This window comes from Heptranchias perlo, chromosome 17 (assembly GCF_035084215.1).
Source record: "Heptranchias perlo isolate sHepPer1 chromosome 17, sHepPer1.hap1, whole genome shotgun sequence".
NCBI lineage: Eukaryota > Metazoa > Chordata > Chondrichthyes > Hexanchiformes > Hexanchidae > Heptranchias > Heptranchias perlo.
The window spans coordinates 50,951,932-50,974,667 of record NC_090341.1 but is presented as its reverse complement, the minus strand read 5'-3'; the positions used below and the strand labels follow the sequence as shown (position 1 = coordinate 50,974,667).

At 48.6% G+C, this 22,736-nt stretch overlaps 1 protein-coding gene across 3 annotated transcripts in view; it reads right to left on the bottom strand.

Moving 5' to 3' along the window:
* Nucleotides 1-22,736, bottom strand: part of srgap3 (SLIT-ROBO Rho GTPase activating protein 3) — a 254,657-nt gene that overhangs the window by 126,955 nt on the left and 104,966 nt on the right. For 2 of the 3 annotated variants that reach the window (XM_067998976.1, XM_067998978.1), the window contains exons 1-2: nt 11,257-11,912; nt 10,420-10,615 (exon numbers count right to left, since the gene is read on the bottom strand). In XM_067998976.1, the coding sequence (XP_067855077.1) occupies nt 10,420-10,615; nt 11,257-11,359 (299 nt within the window). In that variant the 5' untranslated portion in view covers nt 11,360-11,912. Of the gene's footprint in view, nt 1-10,419; nt 10,616-11,256; nt 11,913-22,736 lie in introns of those variants that run through there. The other variant, XM_067998977.1, reaches the window with a different exon arrangement.

Sequence of the window (22,736 nt, the reverse complement as noted above, 5' to 3'; positions counted from 1 at the left end):
AGCGTGGACTTGATGGGCTGAATGGCTTCTTTCCGTGCTGTAACCTTTCTATGATGTGGAGATGCCGGTGATGGACTGGGGTTGACAATTGTAAACAATTTTACAACACCAAGTTATAGTCCAGCAATTTTATTTTAAATTCACAAGCTTTCGGAGGCTTCCCCCTTCGTCAGGTGAACGATGTGCCTTTCTATGATTCGAGTGCAGCAATGGGAGTGAGTCACTGCCAGGGGAACCACAACTGGGAGGATGGTAGCAGATTTGATTGGCAGCTCAGTGGGCCAATCCCCAACATGGAGAGCTGGAGAAGGGTCAGAGGTCAAGCGTGTGGCTTCTTGACCGATTACGACACAAGCTCAGTCTGTAAGAAACTTGGAGTTGAAAACAATCAGAGAGAGGGAGCGAACCCTTTTCTTAAGGTTAGTTCCTATGGTTAGTTTAAAAGATTTCCTATCCTGTAAAGTGAATTTAGCTCATGAACAGGGGTAGTGGCCTGCTCTGTCATTTTCTATATAATGAGGAGTATTGTGAAATTAATTGAAATTCAATGAAAACTCTGTTGTTTGTTCATAATTTACTTGTAAAGTAAACCACTGGATTAATTTAATTTCAATAGAGTGTTTATAAGTTCAAAAGGTAGGAGAAATGTACATGGGGGCATGTGTGAAATTACAGTATCCAGTGCATATAAGGAGGGATATCAGTGTTACAAACCCTAGGTGACGATATCATATGGCTAGATATTGGGCAGTGAAGGTAAACTCCAGATCGGAGGGGAAAGAGGGTCCACTTATGGGAATGATGGGTGACACTGAACCTGACAGCATATCTATCGCAGACCCACAATTTGCAACATGAGGCTCTGTGCCCCTCCATGGCACACATTCTGTATGGTTCTCAAAGCTGCTACTGTAAACAGAGCCTACTATAGTGGCTTGGGTTAGGGAGGGGACGGGTGGTTAATGCAACGGAAGGGGGGAGGGGATAGCTGGTTGGGAACTCACAGCATGAAAGACATCAGAAGGGGATGTCTAGTCTTGGTGTTAGGGTCAGACATAAAAACACAGAAAATAGGAGCAAGAGTAGGTCATTCGGCCCATCGGGCCTGCTCCGCCATTCAAAATGATCATGGCTGATCATCTAACTCAGTTCCCTGTTCCCGCTTTTTCCCCACATCCCTTGATCCCTTTAGCATTAAGAAATATATCCATCTCCTTCTTGAATACATCTAATGACTTGGCCTCCACTGCCTTCTGTGGTAGAGAATTCCACAGGTTCACCACCCTCTGAGTGAAGAAATTTCTCCTCATCTCGGTTCTAAATGGCATACCCCGTATCCTGAGACTGTGACCCCTGGTTCTGGACTCCCCAGCCATCGGGAACATCCTCCCTGCATCCAGTCTGTCTAGTCCTGTTAGAATTTTGTATGTTTCGATGAGATCACCTCTCATTCTTCTAAACTCGAGTGAATATAGGCCTAGTCGACCCAATCTCTCCTCATACGTCATTCCTGCCATCCCAGGAATCAGTCTGGGAAACCTTCATTGCACTCCCTCCATGGCAATGACATCCTTCCTCAGAGAAGGAGACCAAAACTGCACACAATACTCCAGATGTGGTCTCACCAAGGCCCCGTATGACTGCAGTAAGATATCCCTGCTCCTGTACACAAATCCTCTTGCAATGAAGGCCAACATACCATTCGCCTTCCAAACTGCTTGCTGCACCTGAATGCTCGCTTTCAGTGACTGGTGTACAAGGACACCCAGGTCTCGTTGCACCTTCCCTTTTCCCAATCTATTACCATTCAGATAATAATCTGTCTTTCTGTTTTTGCAACCAAAGTGGATAACCTCACATTTATCCACGTTATACTGCATCTGCCATGTTCTTGCCCACTCACCCAACGGGCTCAATATTAGGAGGGCGGCGGGTTCGCGGCGGGGGGGGGGCTATTGGGCGCGCGGGTAACGCGCCCAGTGAAATCAGTTTGCCCCGCGCGTGATCGCAGGCTGATTGGATCCACTTACCTGTTCTTCCGGGTTCCCCACTGCAGAGCTGTGCGTCGGGCGGGCTGCGCATGCGCAGTAAGGTCTGTCAGCGGGAGGAGCCCTATTTAAAGGGGCAGTCCTCCACTGACTGATGCTGCAAGAAATAGGAAAAATTACAGCATGGAGCAGCCCAGGGGGAAGGCTGCTCCCAGGTTTAATGATGCCTCACTCCAGGTATCATTGGATGGGGTGAGGAGGAGGGGGAGGACAGAGATCTTCCCCCCGGCGGGCGGGAGGAAGTGGCCTGCCTCTGCCACCAAGAAGGCCTGGCTCGAGGTGGCAGAGGAGGTCACCTGCACCACCAACATATCGCGCACCTGCATACAGTGCAGGAGGCGCTGCAATGACCTAAGTAGGTCAGCCAAAGTGAGTACACTTACTCATTCCCCTACACTCCGTCTGCCACATCACTGCCCCCACCCCACATCTCCTTCTGCACTGCCAACACTACTCTGTCACATCACCCCTCACACCCACTCAATGCTCATCCTCATCTTACCTGCACTTACTCACCTCCCCAGTACTCATCCCGCCACTATCACTCAACCCAATCCTCATACAATCTCATGGCTCTATCTCATACTCACCCTCTCATGCATCTCTTTCACGGTCAGCCTCACTCAACCTGCCATTACCTGTGCTGCAGCCACAGGGCATGCATCACATATGTGCAGTATGCAGCGTAAGGCAAACGTGTTGTGAGCATGAAGGGGATGCACAAGGGTGTTTGAGGGTTTGTCATGGTTTTTACTTATATTTAATTTCTGAGCAACTCACATTACATATTATATTGGCACCACAACTGGCACGTCTTTGCGAATCTTGTCTGGTTTGTACAATAATGCCCTTTCCTGAGGATCACAATGAAGACCCACACCTGATGCCACCCATTGTGTCACTGCAGAGTGGGTGTAGGTGTATTTGCAGGGCTCTTTTGTGCAGATGACTGAGAGACGTCGGCGATGACCCCGGTAGCACCCTGGAAGGATGCGGAGGAGAAGTTGTTGAGGGCAGTGGTGACTTTGACAGCGACAGGTAAGAAGATGGTGCTCGGGCCAGCCGGGAGCAGCTCGGCATGAAGGAAGCTGCAGATGTCCACGACTACATGTCGAGTGACTCTGAGCCTCCCTGTGTACTGCTGCTCAGAGAGGTCCAGGAAGCTGAGCCTCGGTCTATTGACCCTGTGGCGAGGGTAGTGCCCTCTGCGACGCATCTCTCTCTGCCTTTGCCCTCCCTCCTGCTGTGCAGGTGGATGTGTCACAGCACTGTGTTGTGGAGCTCCACGTGTCAGAGGTGGACGGTGTGGCCGGCGAGGCTGGTCATGCTGATCGCCCTCCGAGCAGGTCATGACTGCAGCTACGGCGGCCCCCATCCGGGGAAGATGTACAACTGAGGGGGTCCGCAAGGTAGGTACATATGTCTGGACCCCGGGGTAAGTGTGCAAGTTGGTGAATTTGATTGTTAGGAGGGTGGTGGAGGCCAAACTTTGTCCAAAGTGACAGAGTGGCCTCCTGCAATGAGTGAGGGTCTCCCCCCCACCTGTCAAATGGACCTTTGCAGCTGCCACAGGCTGATTATCTGCAACACGTCCATTTGAACTGGGAGTGTTTCCCCCAGTACGGGAAACAGTCCCAGTTCTTTGTAAAATCCCACCCCTCCTGAAATATCTCCTTAATCAGGTCTGTTAACGACCTGAAATACCAGAATAAATACTGTTAAGTGGCACCCCGCTGGCTTTGATTGCCTGCGGGAGTCCCACATGCAGCGGCTTCGCGCGCACATCAGCGCATCTGTGGGGAACCCGGAAGTGGGCGGGTTGGAGCCGGGCTCCCGACCTGCCCTGGGAATCCCCGATTTTTGGAGCCCCCCCGCCAGGAACGCACCTGATCGCGGGTGCTAATATCGAGCCCAACTTATCTAAATCACATTGGAGCCTCTTTGCATTCTCCTCACAGCTCACATTCCACCCCAGCTTTGTGTCGTCTGCAAACTTGGAAATGTTACATTTAGTTCCCTCATTGTTATATATTGTGAATAGCTGGGGCCCAAACACTGATCTCTGCGGTACCCCACTAGTCACTGCCTGCCACCCGGAAAAAGACCTGTTTATTCCTACTCTCTGTTTCCTGTCTGTCAACCAATTCTCAATCCATGCCAGTATATTCCCCCCAATCCCATGTTATTTAATTTTGCACACTAACCTCTTGTGTGGGACCTTATCAAAAGCCTTCTGAAAATCCAAATACACCACATCCACTGGTTCTCCCCTATCTATTCTACTAGTTACATCCTCAAAAAACTCCAGTAGATTGGTTAAGCATGATTTCCCTTTCATAAACCCATGCTGACTTTGTCCAATACCGTTAATGCCCTCCAAGTGTTCTGTTATCACATCCTTTATAATAAACTCTAGCATTTTCCCCACTACTGATGTTCGGCTAACTGGTCTGTAATTCCCTGTTTTTTCTCTCCCTCCTTTTTTAAATAGTGGGGTTACATTTGCCACCCTCCAATCTGTAGGAACTGTTCCAGAGTCTATAGAATTTTGGAAGATGATCACCAATGCATTCACTATTTCCAGGGCCACTTCCTTTAGTACTCTGGGATGTAGATGATCAGGCCCTGGGGATTTGTCAGCCTTTAGCCCCATTAATTTCCCTAGCACTATTTTTTTTACTAATACTGGTTTCAATTCCTCCCTTTCACTAGATCCTTGGTTCCCTAACATTTCTGGGAGGTTATTTGTGTCCTCCTTTGTGAAGACAGAACCAAAGTATGTGTTTAATTGTTCTGCCATTTCTTTGTTCCCCATTATAATTTCCCCCATTTCTGACTGTAAGGGACCTACATTTGTCTTCACTAATCTTTCTCTCTTGACATATTTATAGAAGCTTTTACAGTCAGTTTTTATGTTCCCTGCTAGTTTACTCTCATACTCTAGTTTTCCCCTCTTAATCAATCTCTTTGTTCTCCTTTGCTGAATTCTAAACTGCTCCCAATCCTCAGTCTTGCCGCTTTTTCTGGCAATTTTATATGTCTCCTCTTTGGTTCTAATACTATCCCTAATTTCTTATGTAAGCCACGGTTGAGCCACCTTTCCTGTTTTATTTTTGCGCCAGACAGGAATAAATAATTGTTGTAATTCCTGCACACGTTCTTTAAATATTAGCCATTGCCTATCCACCGTCATCCCTTTTAGTAAAGTTCCCCAATCTATCATAGCCAACTCACACCTCATACTTTTGTAATTTCCTTTATTTAGATTCAGGACCCTTGTTTTGGATTCAACTACTTCACTCTCCATCTTAATGAGGAATTCTATCATGTTATGGTCGCTCTTCCCTCAGGGACCCGGCACAACAAGATTGTTAATTAATCCCTTCTCATTGCACAATACCCAGTCTAGGAGCACCTGTTCTCTCGTTGGTTCCTCAACATATTGGTCTAGAAAACCATCACGTACACACTCCAGGAATTCTTCCCCCACAGCTAATTTGGTTTGACCAATCGATATGTATATTAAAGTCACCCATGATTATAGTTGTACCTTCTTGCATGTGTCTCTAATTTCCTGTTTAATGCCCTCCCCTACATCTCCACTACTGTTTGGGGGCCTATAGACAACCCCCACCAACGTTTTCAGCCCCTTGGTGTTTGTTAGCTCCACCCATACAGATTCCACATTGTGATTTTCCGAGCCAATATCCTTCCTCACTATTGCATTGATTTCCTCCTTTACTAACAACGCTACCCCAGCTCCTTTCCCTTTTTACCTGTCCTTCCTGAACATTGAATACCCCTGGATGTTCAGTTCCCATCCTTGGTCACCCTGCAGCCATATCTCCGTCATCGCAACTATATCATAACCGTTAATATCTATCTGTGCTGTTAATTCATCTAGCTTATTGCGAATACTCCGCGCATTAAGACACAATGCCTTTTGACTTGTCTTTTTAAGATTGCTAGTCATCTTAGTTTTATTTTGCACTATGGCCCTATTTGTTTTTCGCCGTTGTTTTCTCTGCCTTCCACTATTGCTTCTTCCCTTTCTGTCTTTTGTTTCTATCCTTGTTTCCCCCTCCTCTGTCTCCCTGCTCAGGTTCCCATCCCCCTGCCATTCTAGTTTAAACCTTCCCAAACAGCACTAGCAAACACCCCTGCGAGGACACTGGTCCCGGTCCTGCTCGGGTGTAACCCGTCACGCTTGGACAGGTCCCACCTTCCCCAGAACCGGTCCCAATGTCCCAGGAATCTAAATCCCTCCCTCCTACACCATCTCTGCAGCCACGCATTCATCCTGTCTATTCTCCTGTTCCTATACTCACTAGCACGTGCCACTGGTAGTAATCCTGAGATCACTACCTTTGAGGTCCTGCTTTTTAATTTATCTCCTAACTCCTTAAATTCACCTTGCAGGACCTCATCCCTTTTCTTTTAAACCTATGTCGTTGGTACCAATATGGACCACGACTACTGGCTGTTCACCCTCCCCCTCCAGAATGCCGTGCAGCCGCTCCATGACATCTGACAGGAGGCGAGTTCCATATCTTGAGCTTAATATTCCCAAATGCTTTTACTTGTTTGGTTCGAATCACAGGAGAATGGTGTTTGTGCTCCAGTTCCCCGAACTTACAAGCCTAAAACTGACAGGATCGGACACCCACAAAATTGCTGATGTACGGTTCTGCTGCCTGGATAAGGGAACTGTTCTTACCAATGGAGACGCACGAATGAAGCTCTCCTGTGATCCGAGCTTAACAAGAGCCAGTGTAAGAACCTCTACAGTGTTCCCAGAGCTCTCCATGATAAAGGACACCACTGGCATTAATCGTAAGCTTGAGAGACTGACCTCGGAGAAGGCCCATACTTGGGTTTCCACTGTGGTTATATTTGAGAATGATCCGTTTCACTCAGCATCACAGGTATTAAGTCAACCTGGTAAGGATACAGTTGCATACAAGACTTCAGGCATGACTGTGCTGGCAATGGGCCACTTCCTTCCCCACCTCACTCCCCACCCCCCGCCCCCACCCCCCACCAACAGTGGCAGCATCAGGTGAGGTACAGCACGGGTACAGATAAAGCTCCCTCTACACGGTCCCATCAAACACTCCCAGAGCAGGTACAGCACGGGTTAGATAGAGTAAAGCTCCCTCTGCACTGTCCCATCAAACATGTCCATGGGTTCAATGTAAAGTTGCCTCCATTCTGCCCCAAACAAGTTCAGATCCTACTGCACCTATTTGACATTTCCATTTCTCACACCAACCACTCTGTGGCCTCGTCGCAAGATTTTCAATTTGTGCAGTTCTGCCTTGTGGACTCAATGAGTAGTTTAAATTGATTACAGGCTGGAATCTAATCGAGGGGTTCGTATGGTTTACATATAGAATAACAGATACCCGGGAGTGAGTTACAAGTTGGAACCTAATCGAGGGGTCGGGTGGTTTATATATAGAATAATAGATACCCTGGAGAGAGTGTTACCGGCTGGAATTTTTTTTCATTCATGGGATGTGGGCGTGGTTGGCAAGGCCAGCATTTATTGCCCATCCCTAATTGCCCTTGAGAAGGTGGTGGTGAGCCGCCTTCTTGAACCGCTGCAGTCCGCGCGGTGAAGGTTCTCCCACAGTGCTGTTAGGTAGGGAGTTCCAGGATTTTGACCCAGCGACGATGAAGGAACGGCAATATATTTCCAAGTCAGGATGGTGTGTGACTTAGAGGGGAACATTCAAGTGGTGGTGTTCCCATGTACCTGCTGCCCTTGTCCTTCTAGGTGGTAGAGGTCGCGGGTTTGGGAGGTGCTGTTGAAGAAACCTTGGTGAGTTGCTGCAGTGCATCTTGTAGATGCTACACACTGCTGCCACGATACGTCGGTGGTGGAGGGAGTGAATGTTTAAGGTGTTGGATGGGGTGCCAATCAAGCGGGCTGCTTTGTCCTGAATGGTGTCAAGCTTCTTGAGTGTTGTTGGAACTGCACTCATCCAGGCAATTGGAGAATATTCCATCACACTCCTGACTTGTGTCTTGTAGATGGTGGAGAGGCTTTGGGGAGTCAGGAGGTGAGTCACTCGCCGCAGAATACCCAACTTCTGACTGCTCTTGTAGCCACAGTATTTATGTGGCTGGTCCAGTTTAGTTTCTGGTCAATGGTGACCCCCAGAATGTTGATGGTGGGGGATTCGGCAATGGTAATGCCGTTGAATGTCAAGGGGAGGTGGTTAGACTCTCTCTTGTTGGAGATGGTCATTGCCTGACACTTGTCTGACGTGAATGTTACTTGTTACTTATCAGCCCAAGCCTGGATGTTGTCCAGGTCTTGCTGCATGCGGGCACGGACTGCTTCATTATCTGCGGCGTTGCGAATGGAATTGAACACTGTGCAATCATCAGCGAACATTCCCACTTCATGGATTGAAAATTGGTTAACAGACAAGAAACAGAGTAGGAATAAATGGGTCTTTTTCAGGGTGGCAGGCAGTGACTGGTGGGGTACTGCAGGGATCAGTGCTTAGGTCCCAGCTATTCGCAATATATACCAATGATTTGGATGAGGGAATCAAATGTAATATTTCCAAGTTTGCTGACAACACAAAACTAGGTGGGATCGTGAGTTGTGAGGAGGATGCAAAGAGGCTTCAAGGTGATTTAGACAAGTTAAGTGAGTGGGCAAATACATGGCAGATGCAGTATAATGTGGACAAATGTGAAGTTATCCACTTCGGAAGGAGAAACAGAAAGGTAGAGTATTATTTAAATGGTGATGGATTGGGGAATTAGGAAGGCAAATGGTATGTTGGCCTCCATTGCAAGAGGATTTGAGTACAGGAGCAAGGAAGTCTTACGGCAGTTATACAGGGCCTTGGTGAGACCACACCTGGAGTATTGTGCGCAGTTTTGGTCTCCTTACCTAAGAAAGGATATACTTGCCAGAGGGAGTGCAGCGAAGGTTCACCAGACTGATTCCTGGGACGGCAGGACAGTCGTATGAGGAGAGACTGGGTCGTTTCGGCCTGTATTCACTTAAGTTTAGAAGAATGAGAGGGGATCTCATTGAAACATATAAAATTCTGACAGGGTGAGACAGACTGGATGCAGGGAGGATGTTTCCCCTGGCTGGGGGGTCCAGAATGAGGGGGGGTCACAGTCTCAGGATACGGGGTAGGACATTTAGGACTGAGATGAGGAGAAATTTCTTCACTCAGAGGGTGGTGAACCTGTGGAATTCTCTACCACAGAAGGCTGTGGAGGCCAAGTCACTGAATATATTTAAGAAGAAGCTAGATAGATTTCTAGACACAAAAGGCATCAAGGGATCTGGAGAGAGAGCAGGAATATGGTATTGAGATAGAGGATCAGCCATGATCATATTGAATGACGGAGCAGGCTCGAAGGGACGAATGGCTTACTCCTGCACGTATTTTCTATGTTTCTATGACCTTAAGATGGAGGGACGGTCATTGATGAAGATGGTTGGGCCTAGGACACTGCCCTGAGGAACTCCTGCAGTGATGTCCTGGGGCTGAGACGATTGGCCTCCAACAACCACTACCATTTTTCTTTGTGCTAGGTGTGACTCCAGCCACTGGAGAGTTTTCCCCCGGTTTCCCATTGACTTCAATTTTACTAGGGCTCCTCGATCCTCTAATCGAGGGGATCGGATGGTTTATATATAGAATAACGGACACCAGAGGGTGAGTTACAAGCTGGAATCTAATCAAGGGGTTCAGGTAGTTTATATATAGAATAATAAATACCCGGGAGTGAGTTACAGGTTGGAATCTATTCGAGGGTTTTGGGTAGTTTATATATAGAATAATGGATACCTGGGAATGCATAACGTGCTGGAATACAATCAAGGGGTTCGAGTGGTTTATATATAGAATAACAGATACCTGTGAGTGTGAATTACAGACTGGAATCTAATCAAGGGGTTTAGGTGGTTTATATATAGAACAATAGATACCCAGGAGTGAGTTATAGGCTGGAATACAATCGAGGGGTTTGGGTGGTTTATGGATAGAATAACTGGTACCCGGGAGTGAGTTACAAATGTCTTTTCTATGGTTTCTGATAAATTTCAAATCTCCATTCCACCCACTCTTCCTCCTCATGGTGTTGAAGGCAAAACTCATTGCATCAGTTCCCACCCTAACTCATTCTTTCGAGGGCCTCCTTCAATCTTCCCTACAATTCCCCTTTGAAACCCAAGCTTGGTGTCAATAGCTCGCTGCTTCACCTTGATTCACCTCACCATTTGTTCCCCTCGTGTTCCAGCCTTGGTGGTGTTCCTCAAATATATAAAAAATAAAATAGCACAAAGATGGAGCAGAGGCATCTAAAGGCCAAATTTCTCTGGCGGACTTACCTGAACTGCTGGTGCTCCTTGGAGCTGCGAATCTTTGCCGCAAACCTTTCCGCCAGTTTGTCCAGGCTTCGGGAGTACTCTACCTCGATCTCTGCCTTCCTGCGGAAGAACTCCTGCAGATCCTGCAGGAGCTGGAGACGAGATTCCGACTGCTGTTCCAGGCATTTCAGCTGCTCCGTCAACTGTGCTCGAATTTCTGTGAACAAGATGGAAGATTATCCGTTAAGTATTTATACAGAAAAAAAGAAAGAACTTGAATTTCGATAGCATCTTTCATGACCTCAGGACGTCCCAAAGCGCTTTACAGCCAATGAAGTACACTTTGAGGTGTTGTCATTGTTGTAACGTAGGAAACACGGAAGCCAATTTGCACACAGCAAGCTCCCACAAACAGCAATGACCAGATAATCTGTTTTTTAGTGATGTTGGTTGAGGAATAAATATTGGCCAGGACACTGAGGAGAACTCCCCTGCTTTTCTTCGAAATAGTGCCATGGGATCTTTTACATCCACCTGAGAGGGCAGGAAGGGCCTCAGTTTAACATCTCATCTGAAAGATGGCACTTCCGACAGTGCAGCACTCCCTCAGTACTGCACTGGGAGCATCAGTCTAGATTATGTGCTCAAGTCCTCGGAGTGGGATTTGAACCCACAACTTCCTAACATCAGAGGCGAGAGTGCCACCACTGAGCCACAGCTGACACCTGATACAGGGTATTGTTCAGTTGAACGAGTCTGGAAAACCTGATGCAGTCTTCCCCGCAAACCCCCTTTTGGTGAATTGTTCTGTACGTTAAGGTAAGGGATACGTCCGTTAATGTTTGTTTATAAATTTACCCTTTTTCTCCCGTCTGCTCCTGAAGACGCCGAGTTTTGCCAAATTCCAGTTCCACAGCTGCCAGCATCCCACCGACACCTCAGCCAAATGCCTGTCCTTCATGGGTGTGCCTCAGCAGTGAGGGCCGGTAGGCTATTCGACCGTGGCTGGATCACAGCTGAGCCCTATCCTGTCTTCACCTGATGTCCAGCATATGCATTTGCCAGCAGGGATCCACAATCCTCAAGGATTTTCCCCTCCCTGGCCCTAGGGTGCTGAGGAAAACTGTAGCAACCCTAGTGTCGTCCCTAGCATCACCGATTCAGGATCAACTCGGGCCCTTCTGGCCTGTGTGGCTCAGTGACGCGCTGCTTTTACCAACTGAACTGTCAGGGAGCAAAATCATTCTGCTTTGTGAAACCAAGAGCGAGGATGAAGAAAAAGAATAAATTTGCAGGAAAACAGATACAACGGCCTGGTGCATCATGGTTTTCCCTTCGACACACTGCAGTGCAAGGCCTGTTACCATGGCAACGCCGCCTCCTTATCACATTGCTTTGCCACGTTAGTGGGCGGTATTCCGGAGCTGGGAATGGAAACTGGGGATAAGAAAGCAGGAAGCTGAGGGCTGGAGAGAGCAAGCAACCGTTGACTGGAACTCCTAACTGGCGCTTTGCGAACAGTGGCTGTTGGGCTCCTGCTCACTCCCTGCGTTCGCCATAGAGCCGAGCAATGCTAGGGGTCTCAGAGCGGGGTGTTGGGGGGGGGGGGGGGGTTGATTCGGCTCAGAGTGAAGACCACACGCAGCCTCTGGAGGGGGGAAATAATCCTTCTAAATAAATCCAGGTCAACTTCTAAAAGAGGGACATTGAGTCTGAAATGATTTGCACTGATATTACCAAAGGCCGAGAATTCGGTTGACACTGTGCTTGTTTCGCAGATGTAAAATGGGCACCAAAGCATCCAATATAGCAGGTGGCATGCGTGGGTACACTCCGTGCTGGAAGTACACCGCTCGCCATACTAGAAAAGGTAGAAAAAGGCATCCGGTGCATACGCAAATATGGGGCCTCACACCTGTTTTTGAGGCCGCCTTCCCAAATTTGGACAGCCCTGAACACAGTCGGCTCATGGTTTATATGTGGCCTTTAAGGACCGCTGGAGGCTGCCACAAGAAAAGTTTGTTCAAAAATATTTATCTGAATGTGGAGCCGGGATGTGCAGGAGTGCTCCTCCCGGCATGCACTGCAGTAAATTCTCATTTACATTTCTCAAGATTCAAAGTGGACTGCAGGAGAAAGAAAAGGTAGATTTAGATTCCCAGCGAATCTGTAGGTGTGTTTACACCTCCCGTGGCAGGTAGGGAAATTCTTTACTTGCCGCCCAGTCTCCATTTTGTCCCCTGTAAGTATCAGCAAATTCTGGTGGGCTCGTCCTGCACTGCTGCGTGCGGGGGCCCGTCCTGCACTGCTGCGTGCGGGGGCCCGTCCTGCACTGCTGCGTGCGGGGGCCCGTCCTGCACTGCTGCGTGCGGGGGCCCGTCCTGCACTGCTGCGTGCGGGGGCCCGTCCTGCACTGCTGCGTGCGGGGGCCCGTCCTGCACTGCTGCGTGCGGGAGGTCTTTTACTGTTTCCAAAACTTCCCTCAGTCCCAGGTATCCCTTCCTGTGCACAGTGAGTAACTCACTTTATTGAACAAGTTCAAACCTAGCTTCAGTAATAGGGCAGCTACTGCTATTGGCACTGGCTATAGATACAGACACTAAAAACTCATCTGCCGCAACATGGATTTCTCCTCAGCCACCAGGACCTGATACTTTAAGAGCAGAGAGCTGTCTGCGGAGAGAAGGCTCTGCATCGGGCAGCCTAATGTGGAATCGTTAGCTGTGCAGATGTGCATGTCACAGGAGCTCTGCCCGGCAGTGACTGCAGCAGAAAATGCAGCCAATATCTTAGAGCCGACTCAACACAGTGCGGTGTCGCATTGATCCAGAAATGCAGGCAGCCACTGTGAACGGCAGATTAATGTGCCCAACTTGTGTCAGTGGCATCAATTCCTCCAGGAAACGCACTGACGTTCAGGACACCAGCTGTCTCATTTGCCTTGTGATGCCTGTCGAGGCAAGCAAGCAGGACGGTTGTCCCATTCACTCGGGAACGTGTTTATGTCTGATCAGTTATTCCCGCTATCTAGTTGCTAATTTTTGACATTATTTTAAAACATCTCCTTCCTTTCTCTCCGCAAGGCATTGACTCAGGTTGGGGTCAACTGTGACCTCCCCCCCTGCCACCCCCCAATCGAATATCCTGCTGATATTTACTGTCCAGTGTCACACATAGAATCGACTGAACGTACTGGTGCTGATGGAACCAACCCCAGCGTGTGTTTAGTTCTTTCAGAAGAGAAGGGGAGAAAATGGAGGGGCAAAAAAAAATCCCCCACTAAGAGCACAAAGTACGGATGAGGCAGCCATGCAGCCCATCTAACCCATCCTTCAGTGTAAGCTTGGCTTAATGGGTAGCACTCTCATCTCTGGGTCAGAAGGTCATGGATTCGAGTCCCCTTCCAAAGACTTGAGCTGATAACCCAGGTTGACACTCCAATACAATACAGAGGGAACACTGCACTGTCGGAGGTGCCGTCTTTCGGATGAGACGTTAAAACGAGGCCCTGTCTGCCCTCTCAGGTGGATGTAAAAGATCTCATCCTACTATTTGAGAGGGCAGACGGGGGTCTCAGTTTAACATCTCATCCAAAAGATAGCACCTCTGATAGTGCAGCACTCCTTCAGTACTGCACTGAAATGTCAGCCTGGATTGCGTGCTCAAGGCAGTGGAGTGGGACTCGAACCCAGGACTTTCTGACTCGGAGGCAGGAGTGCTGCCCCCTGTGCTGCAGGAGACCTAAGCTGGTGCTGTTGGTTCCCGCCACGCAGCGACAGCTGCAACACGCTCATGCTGGAATCGCTCTTCCTGTGCAGCCGGCCATAGCGAATCTGTTCGCTTGCCACCGCAGTTGGATGGGGAGCTAACAGCGCCAAGCCCAATACAAAAGGCGGCTATCTGAGTGCTCGAGAGGTCAGGTGGTCTGCGATGGGTTAGTTAAACCCCCCCGCCCCCCCACCAACCCTTCGCCTGCACCCATTCGACGCGCACCACCTTAATTGTCTGCCTCAATGAAAGCTTTCTCCAGCCAGCCACGGGAAGGACTGGAACAATAACACGAGGCCTGAAATAGAAGCCGTAGACTGCGACACATCTTGACCTTCGACCCGGGGAGCCCTGCAGCAGCTGTCAAACAGACTCCTGTATCTGATTCACTGCACACGAGCAGCCCACTCGCCTGCCACTCCACCGTCACAATTAAATCGGCCAGCGTGTTCACGGAAGCTGAACGCCTGACCCCCTCCTGAACCAAAATGCGAGAAATATTCACGCTGGCTCACTTTTACACACAGAGACACAAAAACCTGATCGAAAGTGGGGAGAGGGGTGAGGGATTTGGTGGGGGGGGGGAGGGGGGAGTGATTGGACAGAACTGAGGTATTTAAAGGGGCAGCCGCCTTCATCAATCCCAAACCACCGCCTTTTATTTTTAATTTCATTTATGTCAGTTTATTCAGAGAGAAAAAGAAAAGGCCTCCGGGGGATATTTTCTGCAGAAGCAAATGATTGCCACAAGGGATAAGCATCATTTTAATCATCACGACAGCACCTGCCTGCGAATCGATGGTGTGTCTTGATGATTTACCTTTGCTGTACAGTGTGTCTGTGTTCCCCCCCACCCCACTCCTTCCCCATTCCCCCGCAAATCCTAGTTTGTCTCCTCTTAGCAGGGTCTGGTTCCACAAATGTTGGGCTCGCACCATGGACCTACCTGACCCCCATCCCCCCACACTCCCAGCAGAGAGAGACCCACCCTCGAAGGTTTGGAGAATCGGCGCTAAGACGCTGTAGCCCTATCTCCATCCCGCGCTCCCTTTCCTGCTGGGCGTGTGAATTTACACTCACACGATAGTGTCTGGATGGCGAGCGATGGCAGGCTATTCGACAACAGAGGGCGTCATAGCCGAGCCCAATCCTGTCCACATTCTCACACACACAGACAGTGGGGCCCCGATATTTACAAGGAGGGAGTGGGGGGGGGGGGGAAAGAGGGACTGCCGCATTTCCTACATTACAACAGTGACTACATTTCAGGGGTACTTCAATGGCTGTAAAGCGCTTTGGGACATCCTGAGGTTGGGAAAGGCATGATATAAAGGTAAAGTCTTCTTTTCTTCTTTCCAGCAGGTCACTGGATAGCAATCAGGAGCTGGAACCCTGGCTAATTTCCTCCCTGGCCCCCCACTAGCCCAGGGGTGCTGATGCCGAATGTAGCACCCCAACTGCTGCCCCAGCTGAGACCAGGGATGGAACCTGTTGTGAGTAGCTCAGACCTATGTCAAACAATGCAGCTACCCACTGAGCCAGTGCGGGATGCCGGTCATTTTTATTCAATGTTTTCAGAAGTAAACCATCAAAAAGCAGTGAAAAACGGATGCAGTCTGTTTAAGGAGTGCAGAACTTGCCTCTATATGTACAAGCTCTCAGATCTCCATTTAAAGGGCACCACCTGCACAAAATAAATTGTGTGGCAAACATCATTTGAGAAGTGCCAGGTTGCAGGTAGGAACGGAACAGAGGGTGGAGGGGCCTGCTCTGGTCCATTAGTGTCTGGTCACGGGTAGGAATGGGACTGGGGGCAGAGCAGCCTGGTCTGGTCTAGTGCCAGCTCACGGGCACGAATGGGACTGAGGGGATCAAGGGACATGGGGATTGGGCAGGAAAATGGGGTTGAGATAGAAGATCAGCCATGATCTTATTGAATGGCGGAGCAGGCTTGAGGGACCGTATGGCCTACTCCAGCTGCTATTTCTTATGTTCTTATGAGAGGGGCCTGGTCTGGTCCATTAGTGCCAGCTCACGGATAGGATTGGGACAGAGGGGAGAGGGGCCTGTTTCACACTGACTTTTGTCAGCAAACTTTGACACGCTGACTGCCCGCGTTAAATGTTTACAGTTGGCTTAACTATAAGTAAGATGGAGACAGTCGTCTGTCTTTCCCTTTCTCTATCCCACATATGGAGCCTTTCTGAGCTATTTCCACCATTGCGTACTTCACCCATCTGTAAAAATATATTACTGTAATTTATATCCTGGCATTGTGATAAAACTTGCACCTGGAACCTCTTTTGTTTTTCGGCCCTGATTTAGTGTGCTGCTCGAACGGCACTCTTTGAGGATGCAGTTATTCAATAAATTGTCCCGGGGGTCCCAGGGTCTTTCTTCACTTCCAGCAGTACATCAGGTGCTTATAATCACTGCCATATTAACACTCAGGACAGGAAATGGTTGGCTGCCCTTCAGAATCAATTCAAGGCCCAATCCTGCCGAAAACACCAGGCTAATTTAGCAGGCCAACTGATGCCTGACTATTTTTATGCAAAATAAGGAGGTGGGAGGGATGGGGTGCAGTGGTTTAGACACTGAGCTCAAATCCGAATGAGATGAAAGCCTGTTATCTAAGGGGCCTCATCATACCTCCTTGTAGGCATTGACCTACAGAACAAAACAACCCATAGTTCTGTTCGAATTGGCAACCTTACTGAGTGTAGCCAATGTGGGGTAATATTAAAAAGTCAGGGGTGCCTCTCAGAGGTTGAGGCACAGCATTGGAACAGTGTAGAGGGAGCTTTACTCTGTATCTAACCCGCGCTGTACCTGCCCTGGGAATGTTGATGGGACAGTGTAGAGGGAGCTTTACTCTGTATCTAACCCGCGCTGTACCTGACCTGGGAGTGTTTGATGGGGCAGTGTAGAGGGAGCTTTACTCTGTATCTAACCCATGCTGTACCTGCCCTGGGAGTGTTTGATGGGGCAGTGTAGAGGGAGATTTACTCTGTATCTAACCCGTGCCATACCTGCCCTGGGAGTGTTTGATGGGGCAGTGTAGAGGGAGCTTTACTCTATATCTAACCCGTGCTGTACCTGCCCTGGGAGTGTTTGATGGGGCAGTGTAGAGGGAGCTTTACTCTGTATCTAACCCATGCTGTAACTGCCCTGGGAGTGTTTGATGGGAAGTGTAGAGGGAGCTTTACTCTGTATCTCACCTGTGCTGTACCTGACCAGAGATGGCTTGATGCTGAGACTGGGGGTGTAATTTTAATCCAACTCACCTGGTGGGAAACCCAGGGGATCGGGTGGAATGCCAGTTTTACACCCCGCTCAATATTACTCTCTATCGATTTCAATGGAGAGTAAAGTCAGGTGGGGTGGAAAACCAGCGTTGCACCCGATCCCGTCAGTTTCCGACCAGCGGATTAGGTTAAAATTACCCCCCGGGTACCTGAAATGGAAACTGTTCCATTCCCCAGCACTGAAATTCCTCAACTAATAAATTCACAAAATGTGTCATTAAAAAGCACAAATTAAAGTAACTCAGTCACAGGCTGACTGATTCCTGCACTGACACCATTTTCAGACTCACCAAGTCTCACCAACTCATCAGGAAAGACACTCATTCGTTTGGGATTTTAAGTGTGAGCACTTTTGACAGACGTCACTCATAAAAATAAACACAGCTCCATACGTTTAAGTAGGTTTGCAATCTGCTGCATTCTTACACAGTATTTATATTAGAACCTCACGTCTGATTGTCGAGGTCTAATTAAACAAGACAGCACCGAGCCCCAACTCAACGGGCCACTTTTCTTTATACCACTAGACAAGTGGGTGGAATGCGAGGCCTACCTACACAGGCCTCAGGAGGCGGAATGCACAACCTGTATCGGTAGGCAGTACCCCACCCTTTGCTCTCTGTATCGGTAGGCAGTACCCCACCCATTGCTCTCTGTATCGGTAGGCAGTACCCCACCCTTTGCTCTCTGTATCGGTAGGCAGTACCCCACCCTTTGCTCTCTGTATCGGTAGGCAGTACCCCACCCATTGCTCTCTGTATCGGTAGGCAGTACCCCACCCTTTGCTCTCTGTATCGGTAGGCAGTACCCCACCCTTTGCTCTCTGTATCGGTAGGCAGTACCCCACCCATTGCTCTCTGTATCGGTAGGCAGTACCCCACCCTTTGCTCTCTGTATCGGTAGGCAGTACCCCACCCTTTGCTCTCTGTATCGGTAGGCAGTACCTCACCCATTGCTCTCTGTATCGGTAGGCAGTACTCCGCCCATTGCTCTCTGTATCAGTAGGCAGTACCTTACCCATTGCTCTCTGTATCGGTAGGCAGTACCTCACCCATTGCTCTCTGTATCAGTAGGCAGTACCCCACCCTTTGCTCTCTGTATCGGTAGGCAGTACCTCACCCATTGCTCTCTGTATCGGTAGGCAGTACTCCGCCCATTGCTCTCTGTATCGGTAGGCAGTACCTCACCCATTGCTCTCTGTATCGGTAGGCAGTACCTCACCCATTGCTCTCTGTATCGGTAGGCAGTACCTCACCCATTGCTCTCTGTATCGGTAGGCAGTACCTCACCCATTGCTCTCTGTATCGGTAGGCAGTACCTCACCCATTGCTCTCTGTATCGGTAGGCAGTACCTCACCCATTGCTCTCTGTATCGGTAGGCAGTACCCCGCCCATTGCTCTCTGTATCGGTAGGCAGTACCCCGCCCATTGCTCTCTGTATCGGTAGGCAGTACCTCATCCATTGCTCCCTCTATCAGTAGGCAGTACCCTGCCCATTGCTCTCTGTATCAGGAGGCAGTACCCCTACCCATTGCTCCCTCTATCAGTAGGCAGTACCCCGCCCATTGCTCCCTCTATCAGTAGGCAGTACCTCACCCATTGCTCCCTCTATCAGTAGGCAGTACCCCTACCCATTGCTCTCTGTATAAGTAGGCAGTACCCCTGCCCATTGCTCTCTGTATCGGTAGGCAGTACCCCTGCCCATTGCACTCTGTATCGGTAGGCAGTACCTCACCCATTGCACCCTGTATCGGTAGGCAGTACCCCACCCATTGCACCCTGTATCGGTAGGCAGTACCCCGCCCATTGCACCCTGTATCGGTAGGCAGTACCCCGCCCATTGCACCCTGTATCGGTAGGCAGTACCCCGCCCATTGCACCCTGTATCGGTAGGCAGTACCCCGCCCATTGCACCCTGTATCGGTAGGCAGTACCCCACCCATTGCACCCTGTATCGGTAGGCAGTACCCCACCCATTGTACCCTGTATCGGTAGGCAGTACCCCTGCCCTTTGCTGGCCTGTATAAGTAGTCTGTACCCCTGTACCTGTGGCCTGTAATTGTGGGCTGTGTTAAGTCCATAGCCACAACAAACTGGGTTAAGACTGCTCAAACTAATTTCACGTAGGAAACTTACAGCCAACAGATAGAGAGACTTTCATCCAATCAATGGACTGGATTTGAACTCGGGTACCAAAGGTGAAAGGTCAGCGTCCATCTCACTGTGTTAGCCAGTCCCAACATTTTTAATTTACAGACTGCAGAGTCCCCCGGGCCAGAGGGAGTAACTTTAACCTAACCCGGACAACAGGACACTGACTTGATCAGATCGTCGGCCTGTTTCACACCCTGCCCAATTTCGGTTGTGGAAAGTAAAACTGGGTGGGGTGTAAAACGGGCGGCCGATCTCATCCTATCAGCTTCCTGCCGGGCGAGTTACGTCACAATTTCCCACCGGAGAATCTGAAACTCTGGTGAACACAATTGGAACTGCAAGAACCTTCTTTGCCCCACCTGTGCCAAGGGTTTACAGGGCAAAGGCAGCCCGTAACATCTTGCCATTGATGAGATAAAATCTGGAGGGGCTGTTGGATGAACCTTGGCTCAGTTGGTAGCACTCTTGCTTCTGAGTCAGAAGTCGTGGGTTCAAGCCCCACTCCAGAAATGTAAGCCCATAATCCAGGCTGACACTTCAGTGCTGCACTGTCGGAGGTGCCATCTTTCGGATGAGACGTTAAACCCTGTCTGCCCTCTCAGGTAGACGTAAAAGATCTCATGGCACAATTTTGAAGAAGAGCAGGGGAGTTCTCCCCGGTGTCCTGGCCAATATTTATTCCTCAACCAACATCACTAAAAACAGATTATCTGGTCATTATCACATTGCTGTTTGTGGGTCCTTGCTATGCGCAAATTGGCTGCTGCGTTTCCTACATTACAACAGTGACTACACTTCAAAAAAGTACTTAATTGGCTGTAAAGTGCTTTGGGACATCCTGAGGTCATGAAAGGCGCTTTATAAATGCAAGTCCTTTCTTTCTTTAGGTGCTAGGCTCCAGCAGTGGCCAACCCTTCAGCTGTATCATTGCCTGCTCTAAAGAGGTAGCCAGATGATTGAGTTGATGATGGGGTTGCTTGGCTTGATCGAGCATGTTCTGCCGTTGACAAATGTGGCTTCATTCCTGAGTTGCTGCTGTAATTTGTAACAGATGCCTCCCTGATACACACACACACATACACACACACTCCGGGAATCAATTTTCACCTCTAGGGAGAACTGAATGGCCGTGAAAATTCTGCCGCATAGAGTTTGTAACAGAGGAAGCAGGGAAAAGGTTTCTCCTCCCCAGCCCTCGGTCCATTATAACTTCATCTTTTTCTAAGGATATTGAGGCTTACATACAAACAGTAACGGACAGGAAAAGACCCTCTGGTCCATCCAGCCAGTCCCACACAATTGTGCATCACAATATATACGCTTTGTGCATCACAATATATACACTATCCATCCCACCCAAAACCATGTGATCTCCTGGGAGAGGTGAAAAACCAGATTAAAAACCCAGGCCAATTTGAGGAAAAAATATCTGGGAAATTCCTATCCGACTCCATAGGCGATCGAAACTAATCCAGGAGATCACTCTCCTTTAGAGAAGATACAATGCAGATTCACTCGGATGCTACCTGGTACGAGAAAATACAGACATAAAGAAAAACTTGAAAAATTGTTTTTTTTTCACTGGGAACAACAGATTACAGGGCGATCTGATGTTTAAAATTATTAAAGGATGGGAAAGGATAGATAGAATCAGACTGTTTCCAGTCGTTGAAGGGTCTAGAACAAGAGATCATAGATGCAAAATTAAATGAAAGAGTTTTAGAACAGAGAGCAGGAGAAAGTTCTTTACTCGGAGAGTTGTGAGGCTGTGGAATTCACTTCCAGGGTAAGTAGTTGATGCAGAAACTGTGTCAACATTCAGGATAGGATAGGCAGATTGGATAGATGCATGAAAGAAAAGGGGCTGAAGGGATATGGGAACAGGGTGGGTAAATGTTTCAAAGGCCATTCGGCCCCTTGACTCCGTTCTACCATTCAATTAAATCATGGCTGATCTGTATCTTAACTCCATTTACCTGTCATGGTTCCTAACAAAAATCTATCACTCTCAGTTTAGACATTTTCAATTGACCCCCAGCCTCAACAGCTTTTTGGGGGAGAGAGTTCCAGATTTCCACTACCCTTTGTGTGAAGAAGTGCTTCCTGACATCACCCCTGAATGGCCCAGCTTTAATTTTAAGGTTATGCCCCCCCTGTTCTGGACTCTCCCACCAGAGGAAATAGTTTCTCTCTATCTACCCTATTAACTCCTTTAAATATCTTAAACACCACAATTAGATCGCCTCCTAATCTTCTTTTCTCGACGGAATATCAGCCTAGTCTATGCAACCTGTCCTCATAATTTAACCTATTTAGCCCCGGTTTCCATGTGTATGTATTTCTATTTTGAGTTGATTCAAAAGGCCGGCACGGTGGGTGTGCCCAGTTGGCACAGTCATATTTTCCAATGTGGCATGCTTCTCCAAGTGAATGCCTCTGTTGGGTGGGAATTAGTAGAGACTGGCTGATTCTCCACAGGGAGAAAATGAACCAAAAGTATGGACTAACAAAAGGCCATTCATCCCATCCTTCCACAGGCCTCTCTCCTATCATGGACTCTACCTAAAACATTTAATCTCCTGAGGGACAAACCTACATCAGTACCTCTGATCTCCAAAGGAGCATTCTCAAATACCCATCCATCCTCATATCTCCATATTCAACCATGGCCTGCTGCTCCTCCCCTCCTCCAACTCCCCTCACCTTCCCCCACAGTATATGAGACACGCTGTCTCATCGACTATCTCAGCCTGTACCTATCCTTATAACCACCAATCCCATTCCCCACCAGATATTTATCCAGCTCCTTTTTGACGGAGTTGATTATCTCAGCCTCACTGTCTTTTCTGGGTGAGAAAACCTTCCTTCTAATCTCTAATCTCATTTGAGGATCTATTGAGATATGTATGAAATGTTCCAATCTTGCAGATTTGTGTGGTCTTGCAGAGAAACAGGGTGGGAGAAGTCAGAGTAAATACTGGAATAAAATATGTTGAGGAGCTGAAACCTCAGAATGTGAGGCCTGGTAACCTCAACCTCAATCATGAGGGAGAAAGGAATTCAAGAATATGGTGATAGGGTGAGAAGGAAGTAAGGTGAGAGGAGGCT